The sequence below is a fragment of the Metschnikowia bicuspidata genome (assembly GCF_001664035.1).
Source record: "Metschnikowia bicuspidata var. bicuspidata NRRL YB-4993 chromosome Unknown METBIscaffold_3, whole genome shotgun sequence".
NCBI lineage: Eukaryota > Fungi > Ascomycota > Pichiomycetes > Serinales > Metschnikowiaceae > Metschnikowia > Metschnikowia bicuspidata.
Window position 1 is genome coordinate 1,071,585 of NW_017387733.1, and position 24,234 is coordinate 1,095,818.

At 40.7% G+C, this 24,234-nt stretch overlaps 10 protein-coding genes across 10 annotated transcripts; 6 read left to right on the plus strand and 4 right to left on the minus strand.

The window, feature by feature from the left end:
• Window positions 1-52: 52 nt before the first annotated feature.
• METBIDRAFT_78253 (uncharacterized protein) lies at window positions 53-4,726 on the minus strand (the record flags this gene model as incomplete). The annotated part of the gene is made up of 1 exon (XM_018858850.1): window positions 53-4,726. One exon carries the CDS (start codon window positions 4,724-4,726, stop codon window positions 53-55), a length of 4,674 nt encoding a protein of 1,557 aa, XP_018711726.1.
• A 795-nt stretch (window positions 4,727-5,521) lies between these two features.
• METBIDRAFT_31792 (uncharacterized protein) lies at window positions 5,522-8,121 on the plus strand. The gene has a single exon (XM_018855919.1). The coding sequence runs from the start codon at window positions 6,012-6,014 to the stop codon at window positions 7,800-7,802; it is 1,791 nt and encodes a 596-aa protein (XP_018711727.1). The 5' UTR covers window positions 5,522-6,011; the 3' UTR covers window positions 7,803-8,121.
• On the minus strand, window positions 7,944-8,560 carry METBIDRAFT_78255 (monothiol glutaredoxin; the record flags this gene model as incomplete). Its single annotated transcript, XM_018858851.1, has 2 exons — window positions 7,944-8,366; window positions 8,531-8,560. The coding sequence occupies 2 exons, from the start codon at window positions 8,558-8,560 to the stop codon at window positions 7,944-7,946; spliced, it is 453 nt and encodes a 150-aa protein (XP_018711728.1).
• A 967-nt stretch (window positions 8,561-9,527) lies between these two features.
• PIR32 (Pir32p) lies at window positions 9,528-9,869 on the plus strand (the record flags this gene model as incomplete). Its single annotated transcript, XM_018857415.1, has 1 exon — window positions 9,528-9,869. The coding sequence occupies one exon, from the start codon at window positions 9,528-9,530 to the stop codon at window positions 9,867-9,869; it is 342 nt and encodes a 113-aa protein (XP_018711729.1).
• A 270-nt stretch (window positions 9,870-10,139) lies between these two features.
• On the minus strand, window positions 10,140-10,325 carry NRG1 (Nrg1p; the record flags this gene model as incomplete). The annotated part of the gene is made up of 1 exon (XM_018854822.1): window positions 10,140-10,325. A coding segment is annotated over one exon (186 nt), but the record flags the coding sequence as incomplete, so codon positions are not given.
• Window positions 10,326-11,434: 1,109 nt separating this feature from the next.
• On the plus strand, window positions 11,435-13,044 carry METBIDRAFT_31794 (uncharacterized protein). Its single transcript, XM_018855920.1, has one exon. The coding sequence runs from the start codon at window positions 11,804-11,806 to the stop codon at window positions 12,929-12,931; it is 1,128 nt and encodes a 375-aa protein (XP_018711731.1). The 5' UTR covers window positions 11,435-11,803; the 3' UTR covers window positions 12,932-13,044.
• A 3,256-nt stretch (window positions 13,045-16,300) lies between these two features.
• On the plus strand, window positions 16,301-19,276 carry METBIDRAFT_11779 (Ran GTPase-binding protein; the record flags this gene model as incomplete). The annotated part of the gene is made up of 1 exon (XM_018854082.1): window positions 16,301-19,276. The coding sequence occupies one exon, from the start codon at window positions 16,301-16,303 to the stop codon at window positions 19,274-19,276; it is 2,976 nt and encodes a 991-aa protein (XP_018711732.1).
• Window positions 19,277-19,519: 243 nt separating this feature from the next.
• Window positions 19,520-21,118, plus strand: UTP18 (Utp18p; the record flags this gene model as incomplete). Its single annotated transcript, XM_018857332.1, has 1 exon — window positions 19,520-21,118. One exon carries the CDS (start codon window positions 19,520-19,522, stop codon window positions 21,116-21,118), a length of 1,599 nt encoding a protein of 532 aa, XP_018711733.1.
• Window positions 21,119-21,648: 530 nt separating this feature from the next.
• METBIDRAFT_78260 (uncharacterized protein) lies at window positions 21,649-22,049 on the plus strand (the record flags this gene model as incomplete). Its single annotated transcript, XM_018858852.1, has 2 exons — window positions 21,649-21,668; window positions 21,806-22,049. 2 exons carry the CDS (start codon window positions 21,649-21,651, stop codon window positions 22,047-22,049), a joined length of 264 nt encoding a protein of 87 aa, XP_018711734.1.
• Window positions 22,050-23,073: 1,024 nt separating this feature from the next.
• KCH1 (Kch1p) lies at window positions 23,074-23,955 on the minus strand (the record flags this gene model as incomplete). The annotated part of the gene is made up of 1 exon (XM_018857492.1): window positions 23,074-23,955. A coding segment is annotated over one exon (882 nt), but the record flags the coding sequence as incomplete, so codon positions are not given.
• Between the last annotated feature and the right edge of the window lie 279 nt (window positions 23,956-24,234).

A 24,234-nucleotide genomic window follows, 5' to 3' on the forward strand; every position in this document is an offset into this window, starting at 1 on the left:
ATTCATCAATCCTATAAAACATGAAAACTTGTAAATATCGCTACTGTCATTCTCATTTAGCGAGATGAACTCTCTTCACAGAGCTTCCAAGGTTGCCTAGAGTCCAATTAGCTAGTCTTTTCTGGCGATTTTGTAATCCCATGCGCAAAGTTAGTTGATCCACATTGAGTCTCTCCTGCAAACCATAAAAGCGATTGGCGTGAGCTGATCTCTTAATAACTTCTAGAGTTGATAAGCCAGCAAATTTTGTCGTTACCATATCAGTGCCATCAGGTCCAACCCGCTGAATTGAATAGAGGAAATTCAAAATATTAGCTCTAAGGCGATTCGAGGCATATTTTGAATTGTAAAGATTGAACATCCACTCAAGAACATCCCTTGATTTCAATAGTTTTATATCCTCAGAGGTCTTGATACCTTCTGCCATTTGGACGACAAGCCAAGTTACGGACTTATAGTAGTCATCTTCCTCTACCAAATCATCAGTTTTGGCATTGGAAGCCAATAAATTGAAGAGTGGAATTGAATTTGGTTTAAAGGCGGGCGTTGACAAAACATAGCGATGAACTTGTTCATACAAATAGTGCCCAGGCGTTGTTAATATCGAGCACAAAGACCCAGCAATATACCACACTAGGGGCACCGCATGATCAAGTATTTTTGTTGAGTGCAATATCGAGGATACGAAAACTTTCATAATGCTTTTATCCCTGTAAGTGACCGTCTCATCACACAAAGTTTTTAACACGCCCATCAAAACAATTTTCGCAATTTCTCGGACTCTATTGAATGAAAGAGATGTAATGACGAAGCGCAAGAGCCCAGAGTCGACAAGCTTGGTCAAGTTGAAGCGAAATCCCTCCTCAGTCTCCTTTACCAACTCCTCATTGTTGATAATTAATAGCATTAGGAATTCTGGGTCATAAGTAGTTTCTTGATGGGTTCCTGAGGGACATTTGTGAAAAAAAGCTTCAAAATTTTGGTAATTCTTTTCCTGTGGGATTTGCTGGTCACTGAAGTTGGATTCGGTGGTGCGTTTGACAAAGGTCTTATTTAAGGCAACCACAAAAGACGAAGAATCTCTTATAAAAAGTCTCTCTTCACCAACGATATCTAGCTCCTCTTGACTCATTTCATTCTGATAATCCCAGTTTGTTATTTGACTAACCCAAGTTTGTGTAATGTTTTTTTCGATTTTTTGGAGGACGTCCTTAAGTAACAAGTCATCAGCTCTTTGAGAGCCCAAGTATAAAGCAAGAATGTTCTCCTGTAGAGTCATTGTTGATGAAGCGTTCTCGTTCAAATTAAACAAAGAATAAATGACGAGAGAAGCCTGAAATCGCGTGCTAGAGTTTTTGCTATTGGGAAGATTGCGAAGGGGATTTTTATCATTGTTGATAAAAAGTTGAAGAAGCTTTTCTGAATCGATCGTTTTGGGATCAACTGAAATAATCACATGGTTAACATATTCGAGAACCTTGGATTGACTTGACCACAAATGGCTAGCTAATAGCACTTGAAGTTGTGCATCGAGTATTTTGACGGGAACTAACCTCGAGAGACGCTTTTGACTAACAAAAAGGTTTTGTAAAGAGTGCAAAAACTTTTCGAAAGAGTCAGAGAGAGTATCAGACTCCGCGAAACGTTTCGTCACATAAAGCATCGCCCTATGAAGCCACAAATTTATTTGATCAGGAACACTGGTCAGAGATTTGATGATGGATTCCACGAGGCCAATAAACACTGAGTTCATGGCTTTTTTAGTTTGACTTTCTTGTCTTCTGAAAACTAAATCAACCACATGATCTTGATCAAATAAAGAATTGTAAGCTGTGAAAATTTTTAATGAATTGACCCATTCATCCATCGAGAGTGCCAATCTGATAATTCTGCTTTGAAATTTCTCGGCGATTTCAGGATAAGCAGCGCTGATTTGATAGAGCAAACGGTCTGGCAAGTTCTCGGCTTTCAAAAGACATTCTCTCAGCACGGAAGACGGGATTTCGAGTAGATAAAAGAAGTTTGGATTATTTATCACCATTTCAACATGTTCTGCATTTAACGTTAAACGAGGTAAAACTTCATGAACCGTTGGAGAATTAATACTCATAAGGAAAGTAATATTTGCATCGAAGTCGATATCTTTCTCCAATAATAATTTGCATGCTTCCAAAACAACCATTTCATTTATCAGACCCATCGCAAGTTCTTTCAATTGACCAACACTAAGAAACGGTATAAACTTTCGTAAAAGTGCTTGGTTCTTCTTCGAAAGCGCCGTCGCCGCTTGTTTTAAAATGAAATGACGAATTTCTGAGCCCTCTAAATCAATTTTAATTGTTCTGAGAAGCTCACAATAGAGGCAAATGGCTAGGATTTCATGGTCAGTGATCGACTGTTCACCCAAACGAGTGAGAAATCTCCATCTGCTAGGAGAAGTAACATATGAAATGAACGACCTTCTGGAAATATCCGCACTCGCCAAGAAATCTCCCATATTGGTCATGAGATTGAATATTTCGGATGTTGCTTTCTTCATATCGATCAAAGCATTAAGCACGGAAAGAGCTCGAGCAAAGTCATAATTGGATATGATTTGACCCACTTCTTGAAACTTGCTGTAGTTCAACGATATCTTAATACCTGAATCTGCTGCTGCTTTGGTAATTCCGTTTGAACATTCACCGATAGTCAGCATTCCAATTGCTAACTGATTCAACCACCCGAAAAGACTGGTCTCGGAAGCTAATCCGGGGACATAATTCATCTGCTCGAAGAGCACAACCAAAAATATGCTAATATCATTATATCTTTTGTGGGATTTATCCAAGTATTTGTATGGCGAGCTGACGGCACGGGAAATTGTTTCATCAAGACATGCCCAAATTTTGTTAAACTGTGGACTGTCGTGAAACAAAGCGGTCGTTTCAATTAATACCAGAAGTGGAGATTCAATCAAATTGTCTTCATTGAACACCAAGGTTGACTTCGTGAGTTTTTGCAAAATTTTTAGAATTTTGTGACGAAGAAGAGGCAAGTTGGAAAACTTTAGCAATGACGTGAAGAAAGAATTCTCTCCAGGAAGTTTATTCCACCATTTGAGTTCATTGCTAGACTGAATCGAGAGATACAGGTCGAGCAATATCAAATCAAAGCTGTCGCTATTTTTAGAATTTAAGTTCAAGACGCTGAGCTCTTTGGTGACAACGCACACAGTAGCAGAGGAAGAAGATTTGGGAGCTAGCTCTTCTTGTGCAGCAACAATTAAAGTTGCGGTGAGCTTCAACAATTTATTTTCGTGAGTCAATAACGGAAGTATTGCTGTATGTGAGGGCAAATTACTCAAAACAAAATCCTTGAGGGACTGATCGACACTCTTTGCATTCAAAAGCTTTTGTAGCTGTAATAATATCAACTGTAAACCCAATTGTTTGACCAAATCACTTGGAAAGGCGATACATTCACTCAAAGCACCTTTGGAAAGTGGTGACAACGAAACAAATTCTGCTTTAAGAGGAAGATGTCTCGACTTCAAAATCTCACAATAGAGAAGTGTATGGCCTATCCAGTACGACGAAAGGGTAGGCTCATGATAACCCCCTGAATTGGAAACTATCCAATGCATATAGGGCAGAAGCAATTCATGATTGTTGTTGAGAATTTGCATCACAAACTGTAATTGAGTATAAGAGTCCCATGGCTTCATAGCAGTAAGAAGTGTATATATCAATTTGTTGTTGATGTTGAATGAAACACTATTCACTACCAAGGGAGACCCAAATTCATTTTCAGGGTAAGTGATTCCTTTTTCTGTGTCAGACACCAAAACATTCATAAATTTCAAAAATGTTGTTTTGAAGTCAGTAAAATCGAACACATCATCGTTGTCACTCTGCCGATCATTTTCTGACTTGACAAGGGAGAAAAGAGAACGAACATTGTACAAAAAGTTTTCATTGAGAATACGACATTTTGTGGCTCTCTTGAAAGTGGATTCAGAGCAAACGTATTGATCAAGAAAATTTAAGATCCTAGTGATAGATTCGAACTTTTCCATCTCCATGTACTTCCAAAAATTGTTCATTATCTTGAAATTTGTCAAAAGAGTCTTCCGAAGCGTTGGATTGCTTGCAGAACACAAGGAAATCCAAAATTCAACAAAAGCCCAACGCATGGATTTTTCATCAATGATTTTTTTCTCAAAATCATCTCTTGTGGGTACCAAAATATTATGAACAGCAGTGTGGTCAAAATCGAAGGACTCCGTGAACTGAGAAAAGATGTTCGAGTTATTATATTCCACGAGACACTGTAAGATTTTCGTGATTGAAACTACTACAGCTGGCTTTCTCATACCATATATCTTGTAAACAACTTTTAAGTTTGATATTACCATGACATAGGCATCATTGAGATGTGTCACTTCCTCAAGAAGCGCAAGCTTGATTGGCAAGTTAGCAGAAGGTGATTTGTCCCCTAAAACATAGTTGATAACATCAAAGACCACCGAAAGTTGCTGAGAAGTTCTAGTTAACTGACCTAAGTCGTTTGCTGCGCTGAAATAAAGAATGTTGCTGAAAGACTTGGTTAAGCCATTATTCTGTACAAAACTAACAACCGGCGACAAATCCTCGTAAATTCCTATCACCGAAGCAGACTGAAGATCTGCAATTGTTCCAGTATCAAGGCCTAACGACGAATAGTTTTTCGTTCTGGTTTTATTCATTGGGTTCTTATGATTTGTGTTTACGAAATTACACCCGCTGAAAATTAACCGATGCGATGCACCTGTGAATAGGTCACGTGACTAAATTGGACCAACGCGCTTTTCGCTGGTTGACCTATGATTAGAGCATCTGAGAAGGCCCGTATACTGGTATGGGTATCATGAACGATAAAAATCTTGAAATTAAGAGTAAGTGAGTTTTTATGGGCTGTAAGAACATTGATTTATCTCTGTCACGCGGAATGTACCCCAATCATCCTGTTTCAACATGGATTGCTGATCGCGCAGTATGCTCTTGGGAGGAATGTGTTCAGCTTTACTACGCACATTTAAACTCGTTTCGTCTAGCAGAGTATCTATGAATGTGATATATGGCTGTGTTTCAGATGGTGGAATCAACACATGTCACAGTTAAATTTGCTGCACTTGCACTTAATGTATGTCGCGACCAAACATTTTATGCAATCGGTTTTGTCTCAGACATGTCCGATGTATGTTTCGCTTTCTTTAACAGTAGGATTTTTTGATTTTTGAAAAATTCATTGATATTGAGCCTGCTCTTACATTAAATGGCTGTGTATAGCTTTACCAGCTTAAACTTGGTCGGAGACTTGGAGAATTATATGTCATATTCCGCGGATGAACACCAAACTCCTCTTTCGGGTTGAGCTCTGACGTCATATTTGCAGGATAATGAGGGGACGACACTATTGTTTCCTGTACATTGAGGACACAAACGGAAATGTCAAGCCGAAACACATTTATCAAGCGATTTTGTTTGAATTGAGCACTATTCCAAAAGTATGCTAGGCAATTGGTGTTTGTTTGAATTTGAATTTACTCTTTCCGCCTTCGGCAATGAAACTACACCTTCCCCCGGTTTAGCGCGCGTAAACTTAAGAAAACGCGGGAAAGCTAAACTGCGAACTTCACAATACCTCTCCTGATCCCAGTTTTCGGCCCTTTTCGATTGAAGATCACATTCATTGAGCTGTTAACTGATCCTACCGACTCATTTTTCCAAGCAGAATTAGCTTATCGAACACGTTTGACTTGACTGTGTGGTCCACTTGATCTTGAAGTGTCTCCTTACCCCTGCGTCCCGCAAATCATCCTTTAAATCATTAAAAATATCTTCTGAATTGAATTCGGGTTCTGTTAGTTCAAGAGGACTCTCAATCAAATTGGGGATACGTATACTTTAGCCGAAATTGATTCGTGTCACTACCTTGCACCATTTCGATTTCGTCTGATCTCGGCATAGAATTATCAGAAGACTAGCAAAATGAGCCAGCAAGGACATAGAAGGGAGAGTTTTTCTATGTTCAATCTAGATAAATTCCCTGATTTGCCTCCGCATTACAGGATTTCCACTCTTTTGGGCGAAGGGGCTTTTTCTCTTGTTTACAGAGGTATGGACTGCCGCAAAGGAAACGATGTAGCGATAAAGATCATCAACAAAACAAACCTATCCAAAAAGCAGATTGCAAACATCAACAATGAAATTTATGTGATGAATACTTTAAATAATGCCGGAAATCACCCGAACATACTTAGACTTATCGAATCTTTTGAATCTGAGCAAAGCAGTTACCTCATATTAGAGTATTGCGATGGAGGAGAAATCTTCGATAAGATTATTGAGCATACGTATCTTTCAGAAGATCTAGCCAGGCATGTTTTTTTGCAGCTCCTTGATGCCGTAAGCTTTATGAATGAAAACCATATAGTTCACAGGGACATCAAACCGGAAAATCTTCTTTTCGAAAGTATCCCCAAAATTGATAGGCCGGATACTGAGTTTAGAAAGGCCCTTCGCTCATCTGATGATGAATCTAAAGTTGACGAAGGGATCTTTCAGCCTGGAATTGGTGGCGGGGGTATCGGAACTATAAAACTTGCTGATTTTGGCCTAGCCAAACAGCTCAAGTATGACTCCTCATCAAATCTTGGCCAAGCGAGAAGCAACCTCAAGACTCCTTGCGGAACAGCTGGCTACACAGCCCCAGAAGTGATTCACTGTGGGGTTGAGAGAAAGCGCCGCTTCAGGAGCGCCCACTCAAGGAGTAATTTTTACTCTAAAAGTGTCGATATTTGGTCCCTCGGTTGTTTTTTGTACACTTTACTCTGCGGGTTTCCTCCTTTTTATGACGATGACAATGAGGTTCTCACACAAAAAATTCTTCACGGGGAATTTGTCTTTTTGGCTCCTTGGTGGGACGAGATCAGCTCAGATGCAAAAGACTTGATTTCCAAAATGTTAGTCGTCAATGCGAAATCTCGAATCACTCTTGAAGGAATCTACAAGCATCCATGGATGAAGAACAGCGTATCTTTGAAACAGAGCAGCTACTTTCCTGAGCAAAACATCAGCAAATATACAGGGGAATCCGTACCACAGGAAAAAACCAAACATATCAAGAGTCCGGCTGGTATGGTAGGAGGCTTGATATCTCCAAAAATTGCCATTAAGCAAGTTTTTGACAATCCTGCGATGTCATATGTCAGCTTGCATCTGTTGGCACAATCAAAGAAGGAAAAACCGAAAGTCTCTCCAGAATTTAAGGAAGTAAAATTTGACTCCAGAGCCCGCAGGGATTCCAAGTCAATCAGCAGCTTACCAAAAAGTCCTAATCCAATGAACCGTGTGAACTTTAGCGATGTCTTCAAAACAGATGCACTCATGTCGGCCCTCAATGACGACAACACTGACCTTGATAGCGAAGATGCTTTTGATGGCTCCAATGGGGATAGTCTGAACGAATTTGCTGATAGTCAATCTGCCAGTTCGGATGAAGAAAGCATAAGAGAACCCATGGACATAGAAACTTTTGAGTTTGATGAAAACGGCCCCCTTTCTCGCTTCCATGTGCGTGAGGAGATTCTGGAACATGTGGATTTGAAGAATCTGTCATTATCTTCAACAACATCAGTGGACTCCCTGAAGCTGAGTGATGATGCATATGCGACACGCTCTTCTTCTGTCATCAGTGGTGCCAATGGAGAGTTCGAGTTTACACTCAATCTAAATGATCTGAGCTTGTTAAGAAGACGCTCCTCGACTAAAAGAAACTAGATTTGGGTTTGAATTTTGCAAAGGAATGTCCTGCTTCGATCGGGAATCATCTTCCTCTTCAACGAAAAAACAAAATAAGTCGGGAGAAGAGTGCTTCTATTATGTACTATGTAAAGAATTTTATTTTATCAAAGAAGACTTCTATCTTTCGCTTGGTTTGATATCAGCTTGTTGAGGGGATTCATCTTCCTCAGCAACAAGACAGTCATTAGACTCCAACAACTCCAGCAAGTCGCCGCTTTGAGCCATAGACTGAACAATATCACAACCTCCAATGAACTCTTTGTTAACGTAAAGCTGAGGAATAGTAGGCCACTGACTATATTCTTTGATTCCCTCTCTCAATTCCGGGTCGTCTAGAACATTGTATGCGGCGAACTTATTTGGATCAACTCCTTGTTGGCCCAATATTTGAATGGTGGCTCTGGAAAACCCACATTGAGGAAACTCTGGAGTGCCTTTCATAAAAAGGACAACCGGCGCAGACCGGACGGCACCATCAAGGGCATTTTTGACCTCCGTAGAAAGCGATCTGAAAAATAAAGGCTGTCTGAAAAGGCGCGACTGTAAAGTTAGTAAGAACCTTGTAGTTTTAGATTGGTGGACAAGATGGGGCAAAGGAAATAAATCCTTTGCCCCCCATCTTTCAAAGTAAGAAAGTATATATATGGACTTGATCCATCATGTGCCTTAGGGGCGTCTTCTAATGACTTGAAAAATCAACATACAGAGGCTTGACCGATCGATCTTGAGAACATTTTCGAATTGCACACGAGTGATGTCGATTACTAAGAAAGAGCTTTCCATTTGAACATTGAGCGCTAAAGTTCTGCACATAGTACCGAACTTAGGATCCTGCGGATGCGACGCTAAACAAAAAATTCTTAGGTACTAAAATAGTTTTACAAGAGGAATATCCCGTCCCTCGAGATGATTTCTGTCTTCATTTCTTTTTGCCAAGCATGAATTACTGCTCCTTATTTATCTGTCATCCTCATTTATACCCTATTCTTGTCTTTTTGGGACAGTCATGTTATTTACCCGAGTTCACATGAGTAGTATTCCGATTCGTGCGACTTTGAATGATGAGTCCTTGATCAAACGGTACCTCTCGTTATTCTTCGACGCTTTGGGTTTGCCTTAACATAAATCATTGTTGGATTTCACAACGCCCAAAATTTTGTTCCATAAAGTGAGCCATAGTAGTCTGCGGATTCTCTGAAGAGTTAGAGTGCCAATGTAAAAATGTATACGCTTTGCATGACATGAGTCTGTGTAATCTGGCAAGACGTAACACAAACTCAGATTGTGCGCAAGCCTCTGTAAACAGCGTTTGATTTTGTCCCCATGTTTTTCATATTCTCAGTTATCGCAAATATCAGAAGAAAGAAAGATCCAACAGCTTCCTACCAAAATAAGAAGCGAAAAAGAATAGTAACACCTTAGAGGAACCCATCTCGAGAAATGCAACTCAATAAATACATCATCGCTCAGGCCATTTTCTTCATAGCCATTCAAGGCGAAAATACTAATTCGCAAAGTCAGTTCACATCTTTGCCTTTTAGTTTCGGGCTTGTGCTTAGTGCATATAAATTTGAAGACTCTCAAGAAAGTTCTGTATTACCAGAGAGCAACATTCTGCTTTCCTCCAAGCCAAATTCGTTGAGTCCTGATGATCAAAGTTTGCAAGCAATTTCTGTTGCGGAAGTTTTTCGGGATCCCGAAATGAAAAAAAAATCGCGAGCAGGACCGTCAATAATTCCCTTGGCATGCTTGAGTGAATCTGTACTCGAATTAGATCTAAGCGATGGCTTACTCACAAGTCGTCAACATAATGTAGCATCTGTGGATGATACTCATCAATTTCAATTTGAAGAGCTTTATGATAGCGCCAAATATACTCCCAGGGCTTGGCTGGTATCCGCAAAGGGGCAGTTAAAATACCAAGATACTGAGTTGTTTTACCAGTGCCACTCCGGAGAATCATACAAAATTTATGATGCCCCTGTTCATTCACGCTGTGCACCTGTTTTGTTGGATGTTGTGGAACTTGTATCTTGTCAATAGTTTTAGGGTCTGAAGATAACACAGGATTGAAATACTTCTCCATTAAGCAATATCTGGGGAGGTCACAGCTGATAGTTCCAGTCACCACCAAACAAACATATGAATACAGTGGAAAGAACTGACTATCTCGAATTCTTAACCCAGATATAACATTTAAGTATGAAATCATTTGCTGTACAAAAATTCAGGCGGTAGTCGAGGCTAGATTTGCTCTGAGCATATGGTATAGAACAGGATTGAAAAGAGCTACCTGGGCTTTTTACCGCGGTGTCTTCTACTTTTACCATTTAGGTGGATTCTGTAATGTTGTGTACAATTGTCTTGACGAGCAAAGCGAGCTGTACATCTTGGAAATGGACACTTATGGTTTCGTTCCCCTGTATGTATGCGATTGTGACGAGCCAAATGACCCAGGGTGGTGAATGACCTTCCACATGACTTGCATGTATGACTTCTTTTTATTTCCACTTGTAGTATGTCTTGATCTTTTTTGGAATTTGTTGGAGTGCCATTATATTGATTTCTAGACATATTTGAGGGTCCCGGAAAAGCAACTGGTGTGAGGGAAGACGAGGATACGAAGGCAGGCTTGGGGATTGGAGGGCTGAAATGTTCTTGGGAATTTGGTTTCGTGGCTGTATGTAGGTATAGTGGATAGTTTTGCTGATTATCGGGTGTTGAGATTGTGCATAGCCGATGAGGTAGCCGAAGTAACAGTGACTGCCCAGTGTGTTGAATACACAAAGGATAGGACGTACCCGCTCTCGGGTGTATATTTCTCTTAGTCACTTGTATACAATGGTGGGCAACATCAGTAGATGTCTCTGGCGAACCCTGATTGATGATAGAGAGCATTAATTCTTCGAAGGAAGGTAAGCGTTTCATTTCATACTGTCTTGAGGCAAACATCCCCTAGCGATATGATTGTCACAGGGGAATAAGAATAACTTTTTCAGTGCAAATGAGGTATGTGGGCCTATCGAAAAACGGAATATTGACCGTTGAGGAAAAGGGGACCAGAGTAACCAAAAAACACTTTTTCTCAAAAAATACAATACAATTTTAGAGCGAAGCTTTATCAGATATAAAGCGTGGACGATCCAGCGACAAGGAAAGAACGCACGCGGTTGTACGGCGTCTCTACATATAATAATTATTGAGACAATACGGATTATGAGCACGTCTCCTGTGACCGCATCCTGCAGAATTCTCTCTGCGTCTTCTCCCCCGCCTTTGTCCTGCAATCACATGCTGGAGCGTTTTTTATAAAGCAGAGCGTGAATCTCATTTGTTAGATGTGGCCCAAGGATATGCAATTTCGAAACAAATGTATTTTTCTTTCAATTTAGCTAGTTTGAAAAAAAATTGCGTGAGGACGAAGACCAGTAAACTGGCGTCAGCACTTTTACACTAGGATTCTGCATAGTGTATGCGAGACTTCCTGGTTGCCACCCGTTGTGCGGCAGGCATGCAAGCACAGGGTCTCCTTGCATTTAGAGTAATATGCAAGAAGTGCAAAACTTGGGAGTAGAAATAAAAATGGGTAAGTCACTTGCAAGGAATTCAGGGAAATCAAACGAGTATGAGTATTCCACTTGGAAGCGAAAAGTTTACTGTTTGTTTATGAAATCTGGTCATACAGTAGATGTATTCAGCGAGAATTTCGCTAGGAATTTATATCGTATATTTTTATATGTTTATAAAACTGGGTTTTGTTCCTCGGCCCCTCTCGAAACCAAAAGAGTACTGGCCTTATTTTCAAATATATCGACATGGTTTTTAAAGTGCTTAGTTCTGGCATGAGGGAATTGAGAAATTCTAGCGCGGCCTAGAACCCATGAATAATCACGTGACCGTCACGTTTTCTTACGACATACTCATTCGGCCCACTCATAACTGGAAACCGAATGAGAAATTCTAAAGTAAGCACGAAAATGATGAAAGCTGGCATCAGGTCAACTTTGAGACAAAACATTGCTGTGGGAGTTAGGTCTATCAAAATCTCGGCAGCTGAATCAGAGTTCAAACCTCCTTTTGTTCCACTTGTTGCCGATGGATTTTCAGATGCAATCGGAAATACTCCTCTCATAAGACTTCCCAAAATTTCGAAGTCTGTCGGAAGGAACATTTACGCCAAGGCAGAGTATATGAATCCTGGAGGCTCAATCAAAGATCGTGCAGCTAAATTTATTCTTGATGACGCCGAAGCGAAGAATTTGATCCAACCGGGTGGCACTGTCGTGGAAGGTACTGCCGGAAACACCGGAATAGGGTTAGCTCATGTCTGCCGGCTGCGTGGCTATAAGTGTGTGATTTATATGCCAAACACTCAATCTCAGTCGAAGATTGAGACCTTACGTCTTCTCGGGGCGGAAGTGCATCCTGTTCCTGCCGTTGCATTCGACAATCCACAGAACTATAATCATCAGGCTAAGAGACACGCTGATCTGCTCGAAAATGCTGTTTGGACCAATCAGTTTGATAATATCGCTAACAGACAAGCGCACATTGAATCCACGGGACCTGAAATCTGGGCTCAATTAAATGGGAAAGTTGATGCTTGGACTTGCTCAACTGGCACAGGGGGAACGTTCGCCGGAGTAACAAGATACTTGAAGCACATGGACTCCAAGGTAAAATGTGTTTTAGCAGACCCTCCAGGCTCTGTGTTATATTCCTTCGTGAAGAGTGGGGGTAAGGATATTGTGAGAGGTGGTTCATCATTTACTGAAGGAATTGGACAAGGACGCGTCACCAAAAATTTGAAGCCAGAGATTGATCTTATTGATGATGCGATCAAAATTTCAGATGAGGAGTCCATCATTATGGTTTATCGTTTGTTGGACGAAGAGGGAATCTACGTCGGTGGCACGAGTGCTTTAAATGTTGTTGCAGCATTGAAGATTGCCGAGACCCTACCAGAAAATGCTAATATTGTTACAATCCTTTGCGATTCAGCCCATAAGTACAGTGCAAGAATCTTCTCTAAAAAGTGGTTACATGAGAAAAATTTGTGGCATGTTTTGCCAGAGCATTTACAGAAGTACGCCACTCTAGAATAGGATATATGGGGCTCGAAATCTATGATTACGTATGCCAGTTTAATTTTTTTTTTGGTAGATTCATCCGATTAAAGGGGCAAAACTACATAAATAATATATTTAAACAGCTCCCAGCTACGTACCGAGTGTCTTAGCTCGGCCCGTCCCCTTCCGTTAGTCACGGCCTGGACGGCCCTCATGGCCCATATCTGTTTGCGTATTGTATATTACGTCATTAAGCAAGTCAGATGAATTTTCTTTGACGAATATACCGTACATTGTTACATTTTCTTTACCTTATTATGCGAGGAATTATTTATGCCGGCAATTTATGTCCAAGTAACGATTTTCACCGTCAAGATCCAGGGGCGGTTTCTCGGTGTGCGACCTTACAAAGAAAAGTCAAACTATACGGCGACAAAGCACGGCGAAGTTGGCAGAGTCATCACCTGTAGGAGACCAATGAGACCAGAATGTAAATTGATTGAATGAAACCGTTATGCACGCGTCGTGTCCGTGCAAGTTGCTTTTCCGGCACAAGCAGGATTTCGTTTATTACGGAGTCAAATTTTTCTGGCAGGATGAACTTGCGCGCAAAGCCACAAGCACAACAGGGCGTACAAAGTTTATAAAGCCGCGATGCAATATGACTCTATATGCAGATGCATACTTAACAATTGTCTGTATTTGTAGACGCTACTTGAATAAGAAAAAGTCAATTGTTTGTTTTCACGACCACATAATGCTTTTGGTTGATCATACGTTTGTTGCATTTTAGGATTTGGTACGTGGTGAATCAGCATGAATGTGTAGTCTAGTTACATATGTCAGACAATAGCTTTCACCAGCAATTCCTTCATACGTAGACTTAATCTTAATGGTAATCAAAGAGCGAAAATTAGAGATATGCACGAATCTTTTCGAATATGGGTGGTACTCGCTGGGGTCAAGAAGAAGAAGATCTTGACTGCGGGAATTTTGCCCGAGATGTCCTACACAGCCAAGAATATGCATCCATGCTTGCGAATAAAAAATATTTAATTAAGTACAGTACCCACATAAATATACAGAGGCGTTTTCACATGTTCTCTTTCCATGTTGAAATTCCTATACAGCCGAATAAGCCTTCAAGCTAATATGGCGAAAAGACATAAAAAAAATTGTATTGATTCGGCTACCACTTGTACTTCTGAAGGAAGAATCAGAAGCCGTCACGAAATCAGTCGGGAGTATTTTGGTTCGCGAGTACGAAAAAAAGGTCTTGATAAACTCGATAATTCCCCTTATTTCACGCTCCAACATACAAATTGACGATGCAATTTTGGGCAAGCGTTAGATTTTCAAGCAATCACTTAGTTCAAAGTTCGGCAAAACGCTGATATCTTATATATTGGGAACGTTGATGGGCATCAGGTGGTAGGTTTACAATTCACTTTAAAGTTCATGTCTTGATAAAGTTGAGGCGCATTTTTTAAACATACACGCCTTTTTTCCGATTTGATAGTGCCACAGCCTCAGTTCAAAAATTTGTATAGCTGCAAGCAATTTCTAAAGCGTAAGAGACCGATCTCGTCAGAAATCGTTAATCAGATATCAAATTGGAGCTACAGAGATTCTCATGTTCTCCCATCCTGTTTTGGTTCGCCGAGCTCATCAAAATCGGAACTCCGTTCGATATAGTCTGATATTCGAGCGAATATACCCTCTTTTTGGCGGCCCTGGCTTTTTTAATCTCCCGCATTATCCATGAAAAACAGTTTCAGGATCCAACCGAGACTTCAAAGCAAGCAGACACCATACATAGCAAGAGAGAAAGAGTTCTGTTTCAGCCAGAGCTGGAAGGTCGCCGGCAAAGTACTCGAGGTTTAATCTGACTTTCATTTGAGAGAAAAAACCGTGTTCGCGAAATCGATCTTAAAAAATTGAATAGGCTGATCGGCACATTGGTATTATGTTCTGAGATGATTTCAAGTTTTAAGACTGAGCGAAGCGTGAAACAAAAAGACCTCGACCCAGAACAAGGAAACGGTGAGGGGTACTTCATCGTCACACATTGTAACTGAACCTGTTGTCCTTGAGATCAGGACTCGCCAGCGGCATCAATGGAATAAGATTGACGTATCAGCCCGAAAGCTCGATAGTTCACATTCTTCTGACAAGTCTTATCGCAATGGATCGCTCGAGTCAGCATAATCGGGGATGCGTCATTGAGAGAAATACTCGCAAAATATTCACCACGTAACAAATTAAGCGTCATCAGTTTGATTCATCTTTCTAGTGAAATTGAGCTGTCGGTGTCGTTCTGAGATTTGCAGGGAATTTGCGCCGGAGATGGAGATGTTTTAGAAGTATGATGACAGTGATCATAACACGCAATACAGCCCTATCCTTCTCGCAGAACACAAAATTAAATTTGTCAAAAAAGCTTGTTGTTGGCGTTTCTCGCAGAAGAATGTGAGCGCTAACCTTACGCATTGTTAATCGATATTCATACTATATGAAAGGATATATTTCTTAATATTTGGTAGCTTAAATTTGAATGAGTCAGAAATCAGGTTCTTTATACTCATGGCTGCCATAGGTTTTTCTGTGTGAAAGAAAATGATAAGACCCCCCCAATGAACATAACAACAAGAACTCAGAAAAAAACAATAAAGGAGTTGAAAATAAGACACACTGTAGTGCTCTCAACTAGCAGGATTCTACCAATACATTTGTTAATTCTCTTTGACGATTGTCCGTGGTTCTCCTCGAATAGTGCTACGTAATGAATAATATGAGACTTTAGGCCTGATGTGTCTGGCACGTTAGTGAGAACGAGACCTAGGCTTGGGCGAGAAAGCGTTCAAAAAAATTCAGTTCTCTGGATAAAAATAGGTAAGCACTGCTGGGAATTCTACAGCGCTACATCACCCTGGTACAATGCACTCAGGATATGAGGTTCGAGGAGGTATGCACCCTTGAGAATATGAACATGTCAATGCGCGGATTTGAGGTGGTGTTGGTCGTGAACATAGCGTCTTGATCTATATCACGTGACACTCGTCATACGAAAAGTTTCTGCTTAAATTTTCCGAGTTAGGGTCTCACAGACACTGAGCAAAAAGTCACCATCACAGAAGCTAGTTGTGCATTTTCTGACATAAAATCCAATATCCAGCAAAGTTTTTCTACAAACTTCACCCTCCAGAATTTTACTGCTATCTTGTGGTTTTGGTTGTTAACCCCTAGATTGACCTGCGAATCAAGAGTCATCTCGTTCCTCAGAACATCCGAGTTGAATATCTTGCTCTGCAAACCTAATTCCATCAGATTTGTCTATAGTCTTCTTGTTCCAGACTAGCAAAAGCTCAACTGACAACGTAATAAGTCAAACAGTGATCTGGATCAATGGATCAACAAATCCAGCAGGCTGTGGAAATCGCTTTAAGCGGAACCTCTGATCCTCAGTTGAAGAACCAAGCCTTACAATTCATTAATGAGATCAAGTCTACGGAAGAAGGTTTCAAGTCGTGTGTCGATATTCTCCTTGAGTCATCGGCCAAGGGAGGCACATTAAACAATGGTCTTAAATTTTTTATCTTTCAAGTCATAGACGAAAATACAGACAAGTTGAGCCAGGAACAGTTGTATGCTTTGAATACAAACTTGTTCAAGTATCTAAATGATGTTATCGCAGCAAATTTGAATGATGAAGTTTATTTGAAAAACAAACTAAGCGACTTGTTTGGTCGCATGTTCTGCTACGTTTACCCCCTGATTAATGTGGATTTTTTGAAAACCTTCTTGATACTCATTCAATCACAAAACTTGATGAGCATTGATTATTATATGCGTACATTGATCTCCATTCATTTTGAAATTGGGGATAAACTCATCTCTAGGGCCAAGGATTCACAAGAACGCAACAACTTTTTGAAAGATCTTATTCGAGACCGCGATATGTCTGCCTTGGTTTCGAGCTGGAAATCGGCCCTCACCGAAATCAAGGACACCGTCATTCTTGACAATACGTTAAAAGTGGTTGGATATTATATTGATTGGATGGATTTTTCGTTGTTCATGCAAGATGGCTTCTTGAGTATAATCTACGAATTCTTGAAGAACCACGAATTGCGCAACCAGGCCTGTCTCACTCTTTTGGAGATGATATCCAAGAAGATGAAGCCCATCAACAAGCTCCAATTGATAAACATGTTAGAGTTGACATCTGTCATTGGGTCTTTGAAAGACGACGATTTGGACTTCATTGAGAATTTATCCAGACTTTCGAACCAAATTGGAATGGAGCTCTGCATTGCTTTAGAAAATGATCCGTCGCTCGTGTCAGAGATAAGTCTTCAATTGGCGAAGTTATGGCCCATAACGCTCGAATTCTTGATTCATGAATACGACGACGTCTCTCAACAAGTTTTTCCATTTATTCAACAATACTTGTTGATTGCCAAGAAATTCCCTGCCGTTACTTCCAACGAATTACTGTCTGCTCTTCTCAAAAACATAATTGAGAAGATGAGATATGAGGCTGACAATGATGGCTTCGATGATGATGATCAATTCATGGATATTCGTCAAAAATTAAAAACATTTCAAGATACCATTGCCGGCTTAAATCCCTCCTTGTACTTAGACGTCGTTCCGCTTATGATTGAAAGTTCCATTTTCGGTGGTCAGTCGGCCTCTGAGAGTCAAAGCTGGAATGTTGTGGAATTAGGCTTGTATGAACTAAGCAACTTTGCCGATTCGTTGAAAAACAACTTGATCAATCTCCCAAAATCGGAAATTTCGACCTCCAAGCCCTATCGGGCTGTACAAGACTTATTGATCAAGATCATTAACAACGTTCATATACTTAGCCACCCAAAGAATCAACTTGCCTTTTTTGAGTTGATAATTCGTCATTTTAGCACAAAAAATTTTCTGAACACCACTCAAACGAGCATGGATGAGCTTTCTTCGAAGATTCTAGAATTGTTTTCGGAATACGGATTGTTCAACGGAGTCGAAAGCGTGAGATTGAGATGTTGGTACCTTTTCTTTCGATTCGTGAGCGCTACAAAACCAGGTCTCAACTCTTTCTTTTTGGAAAATTTGTTGATCAAACTTCAACCTCTTCTAGTTATCAAAGCTGAATTACCCACGCGGGATGAAGATAATGATCTTGTCGAGCATGGCAATTTTAATAGCCAGCTTTATTTATTCGAAGCACTTGGTATGTTGGTCACATTAACCAATTCTCCGCAAACATGTGCAACGTCCGTTGACGTTCTCTTACAGCCATTGTTTGGAAACTTGGAGGCTTGCATATCGAGAGACGACAAAGACATCAATCCTTTAATACCTTTGCAAACTCATCATCTGTTATTTGCAATTGCCACCATTGTAAAGGGTCTTGATACGCTGGCCCCAGGAAAATCCGACTCATTGAAAAGCAATGCGGAACTTGCGATCAAGATAGGAAATGCTGCACAAGTTGTGTTAATTTCTTTGGAAAATTTCAACAAATTTGAATCGGTTAGAGACGCAGCTCGCTTTGCCTTTGCTCGTCTTGTGCCCATTATGGAGACCCGAAGCAGTGCCTATTTAAGCAAACTCATATCCCTCATCTTGGCATCTCCCAACCTCAAAATTCAGGAATTGGGGGATTTTGCGGGCTTTGTTGGTCAACTCGTGCATCAATTCAGAAACAACGAATCCGTGTTCCAGTTGTTGAATGATTTGATGACCCCCATGATTCAAAAAATCTACGAGACGCTCACAATTGAAGATGAGAATTATCCCAACTTGGTGAGAGAGAAATACGATTTGAAAAAGTCTTTTCTTTCGTTCATAAGCATTTTGGTGATAAACAACCAATTCTCTCTTTTATTGACCGAAACTAATAAGGCCATTCTTCCCAAGATTTTGAGCTCGATGGTAGAATTCTCTTGCGATTTGTTCGATTCCATGACCGCAAAATCAGCTATTACTCAATTTGGGAATGTGATAACTGTTTTGGGCTGTAATGGGGGTAAGCTAAATGACAATTCAGATATGTTTGCATCTACTCTTGCTCCCATCGAGGGAATTGACGAATATTTGATGGATAGCACTGTTAAATTGTGTTTTGAATTACCGTTTCGTGAGAAGGATTTCAATTTGAAAGACGCGCAAATCCGCAATATTGCGATGGAGTTATCGATTCTCTTGACCACATACCAAAAGCGCCTGTCGCAGCAAGAGTTCGTACACTTTCTCGCAAATTATTTGACTAAGATGGGGCTCGATGAGGAAATCGCAAAAGACTTTTGCACGAACTTGGTTCAATTGAGTGGCAAAGACTTTAAAAAGTATTACGTGACGTTCTTGGGGGAGTTAAAAAAATAGCATATGTCTATGACAAACACAATCAGCATGAAAACACTACGTCTCGAAATCATGATCCATATATAATAAATATTTCCCGAACAATCAGAAACAAGATGTCTCTATTTTCAATATGCAGGTCGCGAAACTGGGCATCGCTTCTCACCTGAAATTTCAATACTCGTCCTCTGTGTACCAGAAGCAACTCAGATATACATCAATACCGAGTCTGAGATAGTCTTTGAATATTCAGTCAGATAACGAATGTCAACTGAAGATATTGTGGTTCCCCCAAAAGATGAAGAGGAGTTGAACCTCGAAAAACTCGTCTTTGGGGATCAATCAGGGTTCGAGGCCAATTTGCGCAAAATTGAAAATCTATATGATTATTCCGATGGAGATGATGATTTTCTCGACAAGATATCCGAGGACGAGGGGTCACTCATCGACGAAAATGAAGATGATATGTTTTTCATCGACGAGGGAGCCAACTCTGCAGTCACTTTTGAGACGGATAACGACTCGATGGACGTGGAAAATGATCAACACATTGAGGAGGAATTTGCTTGGATGGACTCTGATGATGAGAAAATAGCAGTCTCCGTTACGTCAACACGTTTGAAGAAATTGCGGGAGACGCAAGAAGAGCAGTCTCTTTCAGGGTTAGCCTACCAGGCCAGATTGCGGGCTCAATACGAAAAGATCTATCCTAGACCTACTTGGGCCGACAATTGGGGCAACGAACGGGAGGATAATGATGAATATCTTCTGGAAGCTGAAGAAGATGCACAGGTGGGACTTAATATCGCCACTTTGACCGCGATTCTCAAATCAACGGACAACTTCCTTCAAGCTTCCACCAAGCTACTCCCTGCGCACAAGATTGAAATTCTGCGGCTCAAGGACGCTAACATAGTGAGGCGATCTAGGGGTGCTATACAAAGCATGGATTTTCACCCACTGCATCCACTCTTAATAACTGGTGGCTTTGACCGCACTCTTCGCATCTATCACATTGATGGAAAGACTAATCAGTTTGTTTCTCTGATTCATTTACGCGACCTGCCCATTCAGACATGTCAATTTCTGACACTCGAAAACTCAAGTTTAGTTTACATGGCAGGTCGTAGAAGATACATGAATCGTTGGGATCTCACAACCGGCGAAGTGGAAAAAATTCTGAGAATGTACGGGCAGGAAAAATTCCAAAAATCTTACGAATACTTCAAGATTTCACCATTCGGAACTTACATTGCATTGCTCGGTTCCTCTGGTTGGGTCAACTTGGTTAGTGGGAAGACCGGCCAATTTGTAAGAGGCTTTAAAATCAATGGCTTCGTGTCAGATTTTGTCTTTACGCGTGACGAAAAGACTCTTATTGTCTCTAATGAGTCTGGCGAGTTCTGGGAATTTAGCATGGACACTTCAAGTAACAAACCCTCTTGCCGCTGGACTGATTCCAGTGCGGTGAATGTCACCAAAATTAAACTTGGCGGACCTAGTGATCGTTGGTTGGCCGTAGGTACAAAATCTGGTGTTGTCAACATCTTTGATCGGTCAACGTTTGAGGGCTTGCAACATGGCATGAATCCCAAACCTTTCAAGGAGGTCACAAATTTGGTCACTTCAATTTCTCATCTTGCATTTTCTCCCGATGGCCAAGTTATGTGCGTCTCGTCTAAGCAAAAGAAAGACGCACTCAAGCTTGTGCACTTGCCTCTGGGAACAGTCTTCTCGAACTGGCCCACCAGTGGCACACCATTGGGCCGTGTAACTGTTGCTGAATTCTCACCAAACAGTCAAATGTTGGCCATTGGAAACGATACCGGAAAAGTAACTTTGTGGCGTTTGAATCATTACTGAGAAGTACTGTATGATCATTGAAGATTACATGCATTGATTTTAAATACAATTCTTAGATAAATGCACTCGCAGATAGTATTTAAATGAGCCGATAGTCGAACCCTATTATCCACTTTTGTAAAAGAAACATCGGGCATACAACATTAGTGTCAGGATTGTAATCATTGCGGTTCGAAATGTGTTGCAAGGATTAATTTTGGACCCTGTTTAACTTGATTTCCTTTTTTAAAGGGGTTTCTTCCTAAGCTTCTCCAGTTGTCGCACAAATTTCTCACATTTTCAATTCTTTGAAGGGTGTGGCAATGATACATTCATTGCCGGTTTCTAGAAGAAAGAATTCTAGCACGTTGCAAATTTTCACAGAAATGATGCTCGAAGACAATTTCTTTGCACAATTCTTGGGAAGTATTCATGACTCAAGAATCGCCTCATACTTGGGTCTACTTGCATTTTTCCCGCGCGCACGACCTACCTTGAACATCATTCTTCCCGTTCTCAAACACCTGGAAACCATTCATACACCACCAACCATGCCTGTTATTGGTGCCCCGTATGTATCCATCAATGATTTAATCAATAATTGGTGGCTGAATGTCATCAGCAGGACTAAAGAAAATGAAATGTTTAACAACTGGTTTCTGTAATTTGGTTCTCCTTTCCAAAGTAGCACGTATATTAACATTCAAGAAAGGGCCATAATCGTTACAGAGACCCCAAAACGTTTCAGATGACACCTGATTTGTACAGAGTGAGGCAGCCATTTTTCTGGAGGAACTTTGCAGCATTCTTTATAGTCGGAGCAGTACCCTTGAGTGTGTACATGTACACTTGGAATGTGCTTAGCAAAGACGACTTCAGTGATATCCCCATCCCTCCAATCTCCAACGAGGAGTTAGCTAAGTTAAGGGAGGAGTATGACTCGAAAAAGTAAGTCCACATGAAAGAGAATGGCCGGATTATCCAAGTATTCTTCTTGTAATTTACTGTTGATTGCAGTTGACAGAAGTATGACTTGAGATAGTGAACATATTGTATATAGGGAATGGACGGGTTATCCAATGATTCTTGTCATTTACGTTTGACTGTAGATGAATGAAACTACCATACGAGATACCTTTCGGGTACATATCACATACACTATGCAAGTAAGGCAGTCTTTGATCCGAGCCAGTCATCGAGTGAATTCACGCTTGAATTTGGCAGTATTGTCGTCAAACATCATTTTTGTCAAAATATTGCGAAACTCCTCGAACTGGGTAGGGCGTATTGTCGTCTTCTACCTTAGAAACATCGAGGTAACCTTCCTCAGATATTTCACGGCGGAATCTATCTGATGTATCATTGTTGTACTGAGGCGTCCCGCAGCTTTGATTATCCGACAAGTCCTCGGATATTCCAGAACTCCTTTGCATTGAGGATGCCAATGGAGGCAGTGCTCCCTGTAGCAAGCGTGTATCTGAAGAAGCTTCATTTCCGAAAGTCCCCAAAGAATTGCTGCTTTCATTGCGAAGTGAAGCCAAATCAGAAATTTGCAACCTGGGATCACTTCCGACTATGTCATCGGATCTCATGCCCAGGCTTACTTTAGCAGTGCGCAAGGATAGTAGGGACTCCGAAGTTTGGCTACGGATTGGGGGCAATATTCTCACAGGTGCTGCAGCATTTTTTACAAAATTGTCTGCAAAGGGATTTTCTTGCGTTTTTCCCGAGAGGTCGCTCAGATCAGAAACGCCTGGGGCCTCGGAGTCTTCAAATGGATTTTCGCGTAAGCTGAGCATAGCGTATGACTCTTGTGGTAAAGTATGGGAAACAGCAAGCGATTCCTTCAGAGGATAGTACCTAAAGCTTCCATCTCCCAAGGATTGATCGTAAAATTCCGCTGTACTGGAGTTTGTTGTATCAAAAAAGTCCAGGTCAAAAGTGTGAGCACCGAGTGGCTTCAGCCAGGATCTTGAATCGAATGTGGAGTTTGAAGCTAGGAGCAGATTTGCTTGGATTTCTTTGATGTCCATTAGTCCTTCATTGAGGATCTGTGTGCGTGGTTTATGGTTCCGCTTCACCAAAAAGCGAACATTTTCATTCACAGATTTATAGCAAAATGCTTTCAACAGACGAAAGCCTCGATGAGCAACTTTCACTTTGATTGGAATGTAAAGAACTATTGCAAGAAGAAACTTGAAGAAAAAGAAAAGAAAGAGAACCATGGTGCAAAGCTGGAATGATAGGATGATCGAAAGTCTCAAGTTTGTGGTGGCGATCGACTTGATGTTGGTCAATATCGCATTGTTCAGGTCCCCGTCTGTAGCGTAGTAACGAAGCGTCATAAAATTGATAACTTGACGCGGTAAATCTGCTACCAATACCTCTAATGCATTATCAAGTTCCGTGTACACATGGAAGCAGGCCCATTCAAAAAAGCCCTCCTGGTCAATCTCATGGAACAAACATTGATAGTTGTAGCTTCGAATGGCGTACATCAACCGAGCATAGTGATTCAAGTATGCCAATGCAATATTTCGAGTGCGATATACATGGATTCCCCAGGCAATTTGGTAGGCGAGCAAGAGGAAGCGGAAGAATATACACCCTGTAAAAATCCATTTCGCCACTTTATACTCATACACGTCATAGTCCAGAGTGCCCCATCTATTGAACACCAAAATGCTTACGCACGTATACGTGTCACCTCCCAATATTGCTATCTTTAATATGAGAACAATCCATACCCACACGAACGATAGAACGGTCCAAAATCGTGTATTGTGGAAGGAATCAATTTTTACAATGTCGAATGTAGAAGTATCAAGGCCTTCTGCCTTTTTCTCTGAATCAAACATGTTTCTTCTGGGGTATCTTGATAGCGCTAAAGCACATAAAAATGAACTTATAAGGAATTTGTGTCAAATATATTGGATGTATTGTTTTTCTTTTTAGTTGGCTCGAACTGACTTTGATACTGATACTCAAGTTTACCGAGAGCAAGAGGGACATAAAAATAAGGTGACTCGAAAGATGAATCAGATTTAAGACAGCTGTATAGGTTTAGAAGTTGAGGCTGTCACTCCCTATGTATAGCGTTTTACAAATCTCATTGAACAGGGTGTCTAAATTTGGAT

What these genes read in the sequence shown, in the direction of transcription:
- METBIDRAFT_31792 (XM_018855919.1), top strand. Translation starts at nt 6,012, where the DNA reads ATGAGCCAGCAAGGACATAGAAGGGAGAGTTTTTCTATGTTCAATCTA.
- METBIDRAFT_31794 (XM_018855920.1), top strand. Translation starts at nt 11,804, where the DNA reads ATGATGAAAGCTGGCATCAGGTCAACTTTGAGACAAAACATTGCTGTG.